Source organism: Suillus subalutaceus (genome assembly GCF_016647625.1).
Source record: "Suillus subalutaceus strain FC151 chromosome Unknown DFJ58scaffold_6, whole genome shotgun sequence".
In the NCBI taxonomy this organism is placed as follows: domain Eukaryota; kingdom Fungi; phylum Basidiomycota; class Agaricomycetes; order Boletales; family Suillaceae; genus Suillus; species Suillus subalutaceus.
This window is the reverse complement of record NW_024540255.1, coordinates 47,890-61,642: the sequence shown is the minus strand read 5'-3', so window position 1 is coordinate 61,642 and position 13,753 is coordinate 47,890. Positions and strand designations below refer to the sequence as shown.

At 48.5% G+C, this 13,753-nt stretch overlaps 4 protein-coding genes across 4 annotated transcripts; 2 read left to right on the top strand and 2 right to left on the bottom strand.

The window, feature by feature from the left end:
- Window positions 1-252: 252 nt before the first annotated feature.
- On the top strand, window positions 253-3,465 carry DFJ58DRAFT_760211 (uncharacterized protein). The gene is made up of 4 exons (XM_041388400.1): window positions 253-638; window positions 704-2,089; window positions 2,159-2,557; window positions 2,583-3,465. Exons 1-4 carry the CDS (start codon window positions 257-259, stop codon window positions 3,302-3,304), a joined length of 2,889 nt encoding a protein of 962 aa, XP_041249654.1. The 5' UTR covers window positions 253-256; the 3' UTR covers window positions 3,305-3,465.
- Window positions 3,466-3,525: 60 nt separating this feature from the next.
- Window positions 3,526-4,705, bottom strand: DFJ58DRAFT_884713 (uncharacterized protein; the record flags this gene model as incomplete). The annotated part of the gene is made up of 3 exons (XM_041394615.1): window positions 3,526-4,303; window positions 4,347-4,582; window positions 4,635-4,705. The coding sequence occupies 3 exons, from the start codon at window positions 4,703-4,705 to the stop codon at window positions 3,933-3,935; spliced, it is 678 nt and encodes a 225-aa protein (XP_041249653.1). The 3' UTR covers window positions 3,526-3,932.
- A 1,158-nt stretch (window positions 4,706-5,863) lies between these two features.
- Window positions 5,864-7,699, bottom strand: DFJ58DRAFT_903697 (FAD dependent oxidoreductase). The gene is made up of 5 exons (XM_041394877.1): window positions 7,533-7,699; window positions 7,176-7,474; window positions 6,395-7,150; window positions 6,009-6,338; window positions 5,864-5,942 (listed from the first exon to the last, which is right to left on the bottom strand). Exons 1-4 carry the CDS (start codon window positions 7,588-7,590, stop codon window positions 6,228-6,230), a joined length of 1,224 nt encoding a protein of 407 aa, XP_041249652.1. The 5' UTR covers window positions 7,591-7,699; the 3' UTR covers window positions 5,864-5,942; window positions 6,009-6,227.
- Window positions 7,700-7,791: 92 nt separating this feature from the next.
- DFJ58DRAFT_741609 (uncharacterized protein) lies at window positions 7,792-9,169 on the top strand (the record flags this gene model as incomplete). The annotated part of the gene is made up of 3 exons (XM_041387151.1): window positions 7,792-7,980; window positions 8,030-8,432; window positions 8,560-9,169. Exons 1-3 carry the CDS (start codon window positions 7,917-7,919, stop codon window positions 9,167-9,169), a joined length of 1,077 nt encoding a protein of 358 aa, XP_041249651.1. The 5' UTR covers window positions 7,792-7,916.
- Between the last annotated feature and the right edge of the window lie 4,584 nt (window positions 9,170-13,753).

Genomic DNA, 13,753 nt, shown 5'->3' with positions numbered 1-13,753 from the left:
CTAAGACCACAACTTTTAGTCTCGTATACTTTGAACAAATTGGAGGGGGGCTGCTTCCAACACATTTTGGTTGATTAAAGGGGCTCAGCGATATCGGATATGCATGAATCGCCTGTATAGGTCGGGTACAATGCAAATCTTAAAAGTTAATATTGATATTGTAGACAATGACAAGTCATGTGATACAAACGCGATCACGTGACATGTTTTGAACAGAAGGCGATGATTGTAGCTTCGTTTATCGAATGCTTTGACGATGTCAACGACCACCCAAATTCTCTTCCACAGCCCGGCTCTGCATTCCCTTAAGCGCGACCAATTGGTCAAATTATGCAAGATTCATAGTATCAAAGCTAATGGAAAGAACAAGGATCTTATCGAGCGTCTCCAGCTACATGCACAGACACTTCCGCCTGATGATCCGTTGAGCGTTGCAACAAGGGGCAACACAAGTGAAGATGAACAAGATGCTGCAGAGGAGGGCAGCAAAGCATCTGCGATTGCGCGCCCGAGTGAACAATGGGAGATTGTCATGGACAGCATCGCAGAAGTTGATGAAGATGCTGCGAGTACACTCAAAAACAACCAGACGCGTAATGCCACACAAGCAGGAGAGTTTGGAACAAACGGGGGCAAAGGTATCTAGTTGACTCCCTTTTCGGGTGCTATTAAAATGAATATACCTAACTAACTTACTATTCAGCTTCAAGTGTTGGTTCCTCTCTCAAGGCCATAGCCACTTCTCTTGGACTGAAACGCGGGAATGCATCTTCTGAACCAACTACAACCGCCTCGTCCAAATCTTCGCTCACTTCTACCCAAAGTGGGAAATCGCAGAGCACAGCTCCGACTGAGCCAGAGCCCGAAGTTCAGCCCGTGCCAGGACAGAACGCTCTTGCAGGTCTCCCAGCACCAGACAATGCCCGTCTCAGTATATCCCAGGAGCCTGCGACGACCACAATCCGTCTAGTTGCCTTTAATGCACCTGGGAACTCATTGTTGTCCCCGCCAAAGTTACATCCGTTCAAGACATCCTTTGATCTTGTGCCCCAAACACCCGGGGGAGCGGAAGGTGACGGTGTATGGCCACTCTCACCTGGAGGAGCCAAACGCGAGCGCATATACCCAGGTATTCCAACATTTTCTGCTTTTGGACCTGTAGATGCTTCCGACATGGATATCGATGTCGATTTCCCCGGTACACTCCAGTCATCCACGCCAGCGCGTACGAAGCTCAATACAGGTGCTACTCCGAAGTCCGACGAAAAGCCCTCTGACGTCCCCCAAGATTTGTTTTCCCCAGCACCAAGGCTTACTCGTGCTCGGGAGGATGTGGGCTCATTCCGCCCACAGCGTTCCCCGGAAAAGCCGAGCGGCGAACTGGGAATACCCCGCTCTGAGCCTTTCATCTTTGGATCTCCTAATCCTCAGCACCGTCTTTCGAATGCGCAATTCCGAAGTGCGGCGCAAAGCGTGCTGGACGATATGAACGCGCGCCTTAAAACGGATGGCGTCGCAAGCGTAGATTTTGAGCTTTTGAGACACCGGCAACAGTCTACGTCAAGACAGTCCACTGCAGAGGACCCGCAGCAGGAGAAGAAGGCCGGTACGAGTCAGCTATTCGATAAAGCGCACCAAGCACAATTCGATAAGATGGACAGCATCACGAGCCACTATGCTGCACGACGCAGGCTGCCATCTGATGCGAAAGCTGCACCCGTCTTGGGCAAGCGAAAGACAGCCGCTGGGCCCGCATCCATCACTGGGAAGACGCGTAAGTCGAGCGTGGTGGTGAAGAAGGACCGCGTTCCTTCCACCTCAAGTGTGAGGTTGCGCCCAGTTTCGAAGAAAGTCGTACCAGGAGGATTTGGCGATGATGATGGCGATGATGACGGCGAAGAAGAGGATGACCGAGAGGATGATAGGCGGAAGTCTAAACGTGTTCGCGTCGACCCTGCTGAGGATGCAGAGTTGAAAGGGGAAGAGGCGAAGAAGCTCAAGGAGCGTGAAGCCATCCGTCGGAAGCTGGATGCCAACAAAGCCAAGAGGCGCAGCAGCATGGGTAGGCCAAGTATAGGCAAGGGCGCCCGTAAGTTAGATCCTAATACTGTCCGAGAAAATTATGGTTCGAATCAACTCTGCTGATTTTGATCTACAGAAACACCCAAGCAAACATCACGCTTCGGTTTCCTCTCTTCTGCAAAGAATCTCGTCTCAAATGTTTGGAATCGCGGAACAACTGGGTCGAAGCCGAACGTGACCGTCGCGAAGCCCGCACCCGCACCCCAGACGAAAACTCCAGCCCCGTCTATTTCTTCCAAAGTTACCAAAGAGCCACCAAAAGCACAGTCGATAGCCAAGAAACCCTCGATTGTCCCTGGTTCTTCGGGAGTGCTACCCGTCCCTAAAGAGCGTGTGCCATCGGTCAGTAATGACAAACGCATGCCTTCTGGGAGTTCGCTTGCACCAGTAGCTGATTCAACGCCATCTCGCACATCGAAATCTCCAATCCAGTTCCCTGCTCCAGGGACGTCAAGCAGGATGAGCCATAGTAGGAGTAACTCCGCTTCGTCCCTCGGCAGTTGCTTCGCGAACAAATAATGCAGGGCACGTATCTTCCATGGGCTCGAAGACTTCCCTCGCTGGTACATTAAAAGTTGCAACCATTGGCACAGTTCGAGCTCGCAGCTCCACCCTCATGGCACCAACTGCATCATCCCTAGCCAAGACCAGCAGGCTGCCAGTGCCGTCGTTTTCCCCACTCCAGGTGAAAGGTAAGGCCAATGAGAAAGGAAAAGAACAGGAAAAGGAAACAGATACAGTGGAACATGTAGTGAACTCCCCGATGGTCCCCCGAAGTCAGGGCAAAATCTTCAGCCAGCCCTTAGGGCCGATCAGCCCCTCGTCGAAGCCTTCGGGACCACAGCCTCAGATGTCCCTTGCAGCAGCAGCTGCTACACTGGCCACCGCGAAGCCTCCAATCCCGCCGAAGCCGAAGGTTATGCTCGGACGGCGGCCACGTATATCAAGAGGAAAGGTGATCGCGAAATTGGCTTCGCAACGCGAGGCCCAGCATGCTGGCACGAGCGCTATTCCGAGGCCACGTGTAGGCGCATCCAGCTCCCATGCGAGCGTCGGTGTACCAAGGGTACGGTCTAGCATGGGCACGAACGTCGGGCAGTCGCATGGTGTGGCGAAAGTGGGTGGGGATGTGCTGATGAGCGCAAAGAAGCGCACGAGGAGGAGCGAGTATGTGAGGAGGCGGAGTCGTGTAGATGGAGAGAAGATGGACGTGAAGGAATGAGCTGCGAGGTTTTTCTTCAATTTTTTTACTATCTCTTGTTCTATGCATTTGATGATCATACTTCGAGTTATACAGTACTTCATCTAGTTTAATCATGCAGGAACATAACATTGGCTAGAATATCAATATCTAGTTATACTTGCACAGCAACTGCAAATAGGGATGCCAGCATCACAGAAAGTTGGGTGTGTTTGTTCTTCGACTTAGGGTATCCTTGAATCCGAAAAGGTAGGAGCGGTCTAACAACGGATGAATATTGAATGCTTCACACGCGTCCACTACGCCACCCGATCCTTCCAAGTACCGATTATAAAGTCCGGGCGGTGACCTCACCTATTAAATGATTTGCAACACTACTACACACCTCGAGGTTACCTTTGTACTCGTTTCAGCTGCCATCACGGGAGGAAATTAATGATTATCTACACGTAGGATATTAGCGATCGGAGGGGTATGAAAAGAACGTCGAAGAAAAGAATTAGCAAATCGATTGCGATGTGTAAAGTAGGTGAGATATAAGCAGAAGTTAATCATGATCCTCGTTAAGCAAAGTGTCGTATAAGAGCCATTTTAGCGAGATGAGCAAAGCGGAATGAAAGGGAAAACGTCAAAACGGACATATATTCGCTCAATTCGGGACCGATGTGATGTGAGACGCCGTGTTCCGTTGTCGGATTCGCCGTGCTTCCACTGTGACATTCCACGCTGTCCGCGCAAGCTCGATGAAATGCGAGTCCCGGGGCCCCAAGGAGAGTATATTCTTCCATAGTCCGTGATTGAATTTGTAATGCTCCCGGAGTTGTTCGTCGCTGCATAGCGTTGCCATGATGTTAGCCATGGTGGGAGGGGCGGGAAATTCTCCTATCACCTCGGCGGGCAGGAGGCGGCAACATAACAAGTGTGATCGTGTTTCAAGCCCAAGTCCGAAGAGGAGGAGTAGAGGGATAGAAGGGGCGTGTGGGACAAGCAGTGGGACGACAGGGAGTGTCACAAATTGCCCTTCGGTATTTTCAGCACAATGGGGGGACCGGAAAAGTAGAACCAGGTGGGCTGAGTGGAATTATTTTGGAGCGAAAACCGCGAGTGAAGAGGTCAACACGAATGGGTACCAAGAGAGGCTGATAAGATGAGCCCCATTCGCTCTCTGGGATGTCAAAGACGGCAAGGACATGAGATGGAATGTGAGCATCCTGTTTGACACGCATGTCCAATATTGTCGGAATCTCGGATGCCGGCTGTAACGTTGTCTTTGCAACGTTTAAACGAGAACAAAGAAGGCTGTGCAAATGCGTTAGCGAGTGTCAACTGATGCCTGTAACGGTGAACATACTCGAGGAGATCACAGTCTTCGGCAAAGATATATTGTTTTGAAGGTAGTAAATGCGGCCGGCTGCCACTCATGTTTAAAACTTGCAAGGGAGGGTGATGCCCAATGTCGAGGGTGCGTGTCTGATGAAAGAATGTCGGAGAAGTTTTGGATGATCCGTTGAAGCGTGGTATGTTCGTCAGATTCCAGACTCTAGTATTTGAATACGGTTAGTGAATATTTCCAAAAAATTTCAAGTCCATGACATATTCCGCAGCCTAGGCGGACATAGTCAGAAACCCAAAGGGTTAGACATACCGTATGTGCTTTTTGGGGGTTTAATGCACTACGATTTAGTCGCAGTGAGATACCGTGACAATACGCGACGTGGAATCAAAAGATCGTCAAAGGAGGAGTCAAAGGGAAAAGATCATGGCCGCTAGCCAAAGAAGGAGCAAGACTTGTGAGAATCTCAGATGAGAGCGGGAAGAAACTGCGAAATTAACGTGCTCACTTGACGCTCGTCCCTTAGTGGGACCGATATAATCACTGACAAGCCACGAGGCTGATATGTTGTCTCCTTTGCACCTGGACGTAAATTCGGGTCAACCGAAATTAGGCTGGTGCTGTGTAGCAACGTTGAAATTTTAAAGCTAGCCTGATCAGATATTTATGACTCGGACAACGAAAACTGACCGAGAGAACTTGACCGGTTCCGGTCAACTCTGAAACGTCTTCGGATGAATATGAAGCTTCGACGAAGTACTCGATCGAAGCTCAAGGTACTATCTAAATAAAGCAGTCCATAAAAATAAGTTCAAACAAAACAAACAAAGTTGAATTGAACAATGTTGCCTTCGGCTTCGGTGAATTCAGGCACAGTACTACAATGATGACTTGAAATAATAACAGTCCCAGCGGCGGCCTGCAGCAGCCAGATACGCTGGCTTTTCTTTGTCAAGTCCTTGTTGAAGCTGACATCAAAAGCGGAATCAAAAATCAATTACTGACGTGTCAATTTCTCATGGAAACACTTTTGTTCCGGTGTCACGCATTTTTTAGTAAATAATAGGGGCTCTGTCTGACTCACGAGACGCATTTTTCTGTTGCTCCATTTGTTGGCAATGATCCCTACATAATTATGAGTCATTTACGTTGCATCATCGCACTATGACTCTTCCCCTATCAAGAATCACAGTTAATCTATCACTTATATCAAGGTGTCACATCGAAACAGAATTTTCGGCACCGCTCTTTGACGGTGCCCCACCCACAATGTTGAACTCCTGCTTAGTATTAGGTCCAGAGTCCAGACGAATTCTTCATGGTGAGGTGGGTGGTTTTACTTCAGTATTTGATTTATCGCTGATGACTGTTCCGCACACTTTTTTCGCTAAGAATAGTACACTGATCTGGACGCTACACTCGGTTTGGTTCCGAATAGTAGACATCGCCTTGGTTGCTTGTAGCGCGTTGTAAAATCCTCGGGATTCCTGTCGAGGGTGCCTATTTCGTCAAATTGCGCAAGCGCACACATGGCATATGATTTTGAATCTACTCCCTATGGTTCCGAATAGTTGGTGGCTTGGACCGCATCGTAAAATCTTCGGAATTTCATTACAAGAACCTCGACGGTGCCAATTTCGTCAAATTGCCTGAGCGAGCCTTTCTTCTCCCCATGATAAGTTCTGCGATTACTTTGGCTGTCCCGGGCGCATTGCAAATGCCCTTTGACATCGGAAAATAAACTCATGAAAAAAAATCGCGAGATAGGCTTCACTTACCCAGCATGTATGACCGGTTGCAATATATAAACCTTTGGCAATCTTGTCTGCTTCCCCGATGATGGGCCCCCCACCGGTACGTACCACTGGTAAAAAGCACGCTTGGCGTTTATCGACTGCTCCCTCTCTCAGCTCCTGGGAGATGCTAGCAACTTGGTTTATTATGCTTTGACAGGCCGCTAGATCGATTTCAACGTCATCTACGTTGCCAGGCAATATTGAGTCATCTCCTGGACCACAGACATACACTTCGTTGTCTGGGCGCGCATATATTTCGGGAGAGGCGCTGAGAGAATGCGGAAGTAATATTTCTGTGAATAACACGTAGGGGGATATCGTGACACCAGCCTTGGGACGGATGGTAACACTGTGAGCACGGGTGGCTGCAATCGGAAGGGACGGTATGATGGATGGCGACCATGCTCCAGCCGATAACACTACATGCGTTGCAGGGAGAGTTTTAATGCAACCGGAGTCGGACCAATCACGATAAGTAACGCCCGTGACATGATGGTCGACCTGCTCAAGGGAGATGGCAGTTCCCTTGACCAATTGGACTCCTTTCTCCTTCGCGAGGTCAAGCATACTTGTGGTGAATAAATATGGGTGAACCTGTGCTGTTCCGTCTGGACCAGACATTGGGCTGTACGATGTGGTTAATTCCTCCTTGACCCAAGTCAAGTCATCAGGCAGCCCTTTGTCCGCTCTATTTTCCGGTGCCGCAGTAGCTCCAAAACCAAGCGTCTTCTCTAAACTCTTTCGTTTACCCCCCCTTGCCAACACCAGATCTACTCTCGCCAAGTGCCTCCCCCTCCCCCTCCCCCTCCCCTTCCCAACTACCACAACCAACGAATCTCCAGCCCCACCTTTCAGCACCGTTATGCTCTTCAGCGAGCTTAACGTGCTCGGGAAATGAGATATCTACGATTTCACGTGGATATGCCCATTTAGCAATCAATCCACCAGCCTTTCCGGAAGCTCCTTGCGCAACGCCATTTGCGGAGGCTTCGAGAACTATAATATTCGTTGTCGAGGTGGAATATGATGGGTGCCTGGACAAGTAATAAGCAGTGCTGCACCCTGTCGAAGACGGTTAGAGCGATCGTGAACTCTGAATCTACTACTTAGTACTGCGCACCAATGATTCCACCGCCGATGACAACAATATTACGTTGTTCCACCTTATCCATTGACATCCTTCTGATAATGATGAGAAATGAGGTACAGATCCAGGTTGGCTTTGGGTCTGGACTTGCAGTGAACAATGCGGTTCCAACCTGCCAGTGAGAACATGATAGTGTTAACACAAACAGGTGGTGAGCGGGCCGGCCCGGCCGTCTGTCGGATATGTCAATTTGCTCCCACTCATCGATATCTTCATCTGCTGCTTGTACATTCTCGGAGCCTGACGTGATTATTATGGACTCTTTTATGAAACTGACAGTGCACAGCTACCTTAATGATGAAAGGTCAACGTTGTCGTACTCTGCTGCAACACTGGAGCTCGGGCGCGACCTAGCTCATGCAGCCTTGTCTAATCTCGGATGGAAAAAAACCGTCTGTTTCCTTTAACAAACGCCTGTTCGGTAGGCCGTTTACTACAAACTAGTAGTCCGCTCTCTTATGAACTGTCAGCAGCACTGAAGCATGACCGACTATACCAATTCAGTGTGAGCCCACCGCAGGTCGATACACCGGCGCCTCGGACACATGTTCTCAAGGACTGGGGGGTTCCCCCAAGTGACGAAGAAGCATTGGCGCTTGAAGCCCTCGAGGAGTTTATACATCCCAACTTGGAAGCTCCCTGTGCTCGTCCTGCCCGAAAGCGCCCTGCACCGCAGGATTCGCGCCCAGACATCCGTGATTCACAATCACGGCAGACCGCGCACTCCTCAACATATGAAGTATCTCTAGAACCACCCACGAAGCGACCCAGATATGATATCGCCTCCATTTCAAACTTGATACCCCAGGTCTTGAGAATTTGTTCAGTTTACCTTCACCCCGGCTTACGATTTGCAGCCTCATTATGTCCCAGGTCCGAGTGTTGGTTTTCGGCCGTTGGACAACGAGCACCTCAGACCTTACAGAAAAGCTCAGCCATCACTGATCGCACCAGTTTGATATTGCCTCGGCTAAGCTTTTCTTGAATATTCTTACAATAGGGCCGCCTGGCTTATTCCTGTACGTGGCGTCCTACCATGGGACGATGCTACCTGTGCCACCATCCTGGAACCCCCACAAGTTCCACAGGGAGATGATACTCCTCCGCTTCCCTCTGGACCTGCACCACTACGCGACGGAATCTCAAGAATTACCTGGACTCATCATTCGATCGTGCACTTCTGGCAATTCCTGATATCCATTCAGCAAGCTGAAAATCTTGGGTCCATCTCGATTGGCTTCCATAGCGCACCGTCGGATGCCGCATTTACACTCGACAGTGCGCTCGGCTTAACGGCTGGAAGTGGCAATCGGCCTGTTCAACCTGCACAAGCAGGGAGATCCGCTGATCTTTCCGATGGCTTATCGGATCAGGTCCGTCACGCACAACTAGAAGCAACGGACTTTATCAAGGTGTATCATGATACCAAGTACTCGTTTCACCTCCGAAATATTCTGGACGCCTACATGTATATTCCTGGAGAAGCCGCATTAGAGAGAAGACATCCATCCGATTGTGAAATAGCGGGATTAATGACGAAGATCAGGCTGCTGAAATTAGCACGACTTGTAATTTTCGACGATCGATCCAGAGCTGTCTTATTGTCCTGATGCGTCGTGCTGAAGAGGTCATTGTCACTCAATGCTATCCAATTCAGTGCAAGGATTCTCTTGTCGTGTTTGCCATATGACAGTCAAGGGATGATGTTGTAATTGATCCACATCCCCTGGCATTCATACTTACATCCTTGTAGTACGCTTTACGTGTCCAGTGTTGATTTTCAAGTGCTGATCTTCTTGCCACAGGTTTGTATCGCATGCTATTACATGCTCGTCTGCAGAGGTCTGCCGGACGACAACACCTTCGATCGGGATGATATGTTGGGCCAGGGCTATGAAAAATAGTCGAGGGGTTGATCTTCTATGCAACCAAAGTTTCTCACAGTCCCCGGCCCCCATCATGTTATCAAATGATACCTGTCACCAACGTCTTTCTCACGCGGTGTCAGTCTTCCACATCCTGATTCGAGACCTTTTGCCCTCGGATCTGTGGCGAACGCTTCCTTATGCTTGACGGATCAGGTAGATAGGTCCGCCTGATGCCAAATATCAATGGCTATCCGCTGCTTTTTCGATCCCAAGCTTTATCTTCTTTCAACCTACCCTATCATGAGCTTTTTTACCCTGTCTCACTCACATGCGCTGTCCCATCAGTACCGTGATGGATAGTACAAAGAACGCGGATATTTCATTGGCGCCATTATCCCGTAGCAACCTTACGAATCTCGAATTTTATGCCATATTCGATACAGATGTGGAAGGCTTGCTATTATTCTCCACTCTTGTTAATGACCTCAGGAGGAACCTGAATTTGTTTCTCTTTCGAACTCAACTTCCAAATACCATTTCAATTTTTATTTGGACGAGTGATATGTATTTGTAGCAGCCCACTATGTCTAGTTCTACAAGCGGCAGGAGTACTGTGGTCACAGGGGAAAAGGCCATCAAATATATGAAGAACATAAAAGACATCATGCATGCAAATGGTATACGTATCCAAACTATTCTATGCTCCATATCATCTGTGCGCCAACATCTCCTCAAACAACATTCCGCAACCTCAGTAGCACTGATTCCATTGAACTTTTGAGGAGTTGAAACACTGGCCACCCGGCGCGCTGCACCAGAGTGCTATCCTCGGCAACAAAGGGACACGCGAATGACAGGCCACCACGAGCCACGAGGTGGTGCATGTGAGAGCTAATCCACCACAACCGTGAGCGAGCGTCTCATGCGCAAAGGGCCCTCCTCTTACAGGGGATTGCAGGGGAACAGAAATGATGCGAAGCTACGAGTGAGTCACTAGACCGACGATGGTGGGAAAAGTTTGGTATAACGTGCTCAGGCTCTCTAGGCTGTCAACGAGGTCACTAAGACCGGCAGGGGTTACCATCCCAACGATAACGGATGAGTTCACGAGGTGGCTTGCGAGGGTACTGTTGTACCTCTTAAGGAGGCGATGGGGAAGATACCGACGAGGCACGCGAACGGATATATGCGGGAGGGTCACCTGGCAGGAGATTTACTGGTAAGATCTTTCAGGCTGCAAACATGACATTTTTAACATAAATGATGGGGAGGGGCGGGAGCCTTGGCGTGGGGAGAGCATTTAGGAGGATACCTCGTAGAGGTGTGCCAGAGGATTGTACAAACCTCTCAGGGAATTTGGCGAGGACCTCCCCGGGAACGGGAGGAGGGTGCTGTGAAGGATGCCTGATCAATCGATCATGTATGATAAGAAGTTCGTAACCCTCTGTTACGGAATTGAGAACACTATCGGCTCTTTCAAGTACCGGCGGCCGTCCTGTCAATATGCAGTAATGACATCGACCTGGCGAGTAAGATGTATGGGACCGTGACACTTACATCATATCCATTCTTGATGCCAACTCGTTCCTGTTCCTCGATGAAATTCAAGAGCAGCTGCTTGATGCACGGAATGTTGAAATCCCAATTGTCTCACTCTCGCGCAACCTTCGTTAACTCGTAATCGACCCCAAATCAGTCCGTGATTCTGCCGTCTCAGCGCACTGCATCGTTCATGAGAATAGTGGGAGCCGATAAATGAGTGTGAGGATTGAGAGTGATTTTTTCGTACTCACCTTATATGCGGACGGCAAGACAATAAGATCTGCTCGAGCCTATACCGTTGAAAGATAATGGTAAGATTGACCTTGTCAGCTAATCGAACATAAATCATACCATACCTTGTGGACAGAGTTCACGTCTGTCAAAAGACCCCGTGGACGGCATATTTCACATGATTACAGCGAAAACCCCTGCAGGGAAGGCGGGGAATTCATGCAGTGAGTCTGCAATAATGACCCTACCAATGAGGCCGGAGCTACACTCCAGGTGGGAGTCTCGTGCTCGATTGAGTGCATTGAGATGTTACAAGATCTGAGAATGAAGACTATCAGCTCAAATGGGGACAAACAGAATACATACAGTATTGTTGTCCAACGAGGCTTGGTGTCCGATTTGTGTTAGATCGATAGAACTTCACGCAGCGTAGGGGCTGTTGTGGTTAGGGTTTATGGTGGACGATAGGTTACGGTTCGATTTGCCGATTTGCCGCAACTTATTTGGAAGTCCGATCGATGCTTCTTCTAGTATTACAAGTACTAGATGTCCCATAGAGTTCGCGCATTTTCGAGAAAACATCTATAACTCTACAACACATCCACATAAAAATATAATTTTTCGATGGATGGATAGCCTGACCTTTAAAGTATGAGGCCCGCTAATTTTTTCTTTTAAATTGACGTGTTGAGTCCAGCGGAGACTTACCGCGCAGAAAAGTGCAGTTTTCCCTAGAGTTCGCGCATTTTGTCACACCAAGTCACACGTTTGCCGCCATGCCTTTTCACACTCCGCACCGTTTGAAAGTCGTGCACCGCAGCGAAGTGTGAAGCATGCGCAATTAATGTTTATTGAACTGACTATGTGACAGTGAGATGATGATACATTGTGTGTACTAGCGTGCACTTGAATAATGAGCTTGTGTAGGTAAATAATCGTGATAAGGGTAATGCTGAAGATTATGATAGTGTGTAGTAGCAGGTGTGCGGCCATGATGTAGATTATGTTGAGGATTGAACGGGTGCTCGTGTCCATGAGGAAGTAAGGTATGTGCAGTTCCAGAATAAATTGTACTAGTTGAGGGACCTTCAAAGTATGGTATGGGAGTAGTGGATGAGGACGATGCTGGTAAGCCGTTTTCTGTTGTCGAACGTTCGGAGTCATTCAGTCGACGACGTACAACAGGACGCTCGGCTTGAAATGGCCCATCAGGTGCCGTATTTTCGTCGCTGATGGCGCTTGCGTGCCCGCATTTCGGCACAGCGGAGTTTAGATGCATGCAGTCTCATTGTAACGCTTTGGATAGATTGTCACGTCTAGGTCGTATTTCATTCACAGAGGATAATTCTGACAAGCATGTGGCCACGGAGAAATTTATTTTAGCATTCTATAATCATGTAGAACCATCATATCACATCCCAGATTTTTCCGTGGTGATCTGACCTTTCGAGGGAGTCATTTATGCACAGAACAAGCCTCGAACACCCATAACTCGACCATGGCACGAGATCCGCTTCATTTTTTGCCAAAAAAAATACATGGCCATGTGTATGATGTTGGGAGGAACCTATGTATAACATATATAAGGATTTCGTGCAGAATTGCGTGTGCTAAAGCCAATGTGCGAACTCTAGGGACGGGCAAACTCGTGGGACTATCTAGTATACCTAGGTATACCTGTAAATTTGTGTCACACTCAGTGCATTCCTTGCTTGCAGACCGCTGCAGATAACCGGTTGGCCTGCAAGCACCTCACGCAACTCCTACAACCTCTCGTTGACCTCTCACCTCTTGCAAGTGCAGCATGCGGAAACCGGTGCCTGTGAGACTCCCACACCCTTGCAATCGTGAAAATGCTGCAAGTTTGCAACTGTTGCGGTAACTGCTGTGATGTGAGGTGTATTTACACTAACTTACTATGCACCTGTTTTGTCGCTGCCATCTGCGTATATGATGCATTGAAGGCATTAAACAACTTCACATGATGAACTCACTTGGTCTTGGTATTTTGAACTGCAGCACTGAAGGCCAATATGTGGTGAGATTTGTCTTCTTGTTCCTTCAGATTGAAGTTTTGGACTTCGGTTTCCTGGATTCTGAAGTGGACAGGCTGGGCCAAAGAACTATGTTTGCTGCATTAAGCATGATACTGGTACCATTCATTTGGCTCACTCGTAGTTAACTTGGTACTATGATCATTGATGAACCGGAGGGTGCCCGTGGCACCTTGTTTTTGACGGGTTTTGTCAATTTAACCTCCATCATCCTCATCTATGTCCGTTGTATTTGAAATTCAAGATACATACACCGAAATAGAGAAAGGTCATACTATCAGAAGATGGGAGCGAGCGAGCGGAGGAACTTGATGGACAGATAACAATGGCATTCATGCTTGATATACCGTAATCCAGTGTTTACATTGCCAAAGTGAGATTTGAGGAATGATATCTGATTGATCGAAGTGTTTCAGCCCAAATTCCAGTGCAAAGACAATGTGCATCCAGAATTACCAATGGGATCAAGGTAAAAGTTGTTGGTGAGATCACAACACAG

What these genes read in the sequence shown, in the direction of transcription:
- DFJ58DRAFT_760211 (XM_041388400.1), top strand. Translation starts at nt 257, where the DNA reads ATGTCAACGACCACCCAAATTCTCTTCCACAGCCCGGCTCTGCATTCC. An exon ending in AAGTATAGGCAAGGGCGCCC is followed by an intron (nt 2,090 to 2,158) that starts GTAAGTTAGATC and finishes TTTGATCTACAG; the next exon opens with AAACACCCAAGCAAACATCA. An exon ending in CAGGATGAGCCATAGTAGGA is followed by an intron (nt 2,558 to 2,582) that starts GTAACTCCGCTT and finishes GTCCCTCGGCAG; the next exon opens with TTGCTTCGCGAACAAATAAT.
- DFJ58DRAFT_903697 (XM_041394877.1), bottom strand. Translation starts at nt 7,590, where the DNA reads ATGTCAATGGATAAGGTGGAACAACGTAATATTGTTGTCATCGGCGGT. An exon ending in CATCGGCGGTGGAATCATTG is followed by an intron (nt 7,475 to 7,532) that starts GTGCGCAGTACT and finishes CGTCTTCGACAG; the next exon opens with GGTGCAGCACTGCTTATTAC. An exon ending in TTGGCGAGAGTAGATCTGGT is followed by an intron (nt 7,151 to 7,175) that starts GTTGGCAAGGGG and finishes GGTAAACGAAAG; the next exon opens with AGTTTAGAGAAGACGCTTGG.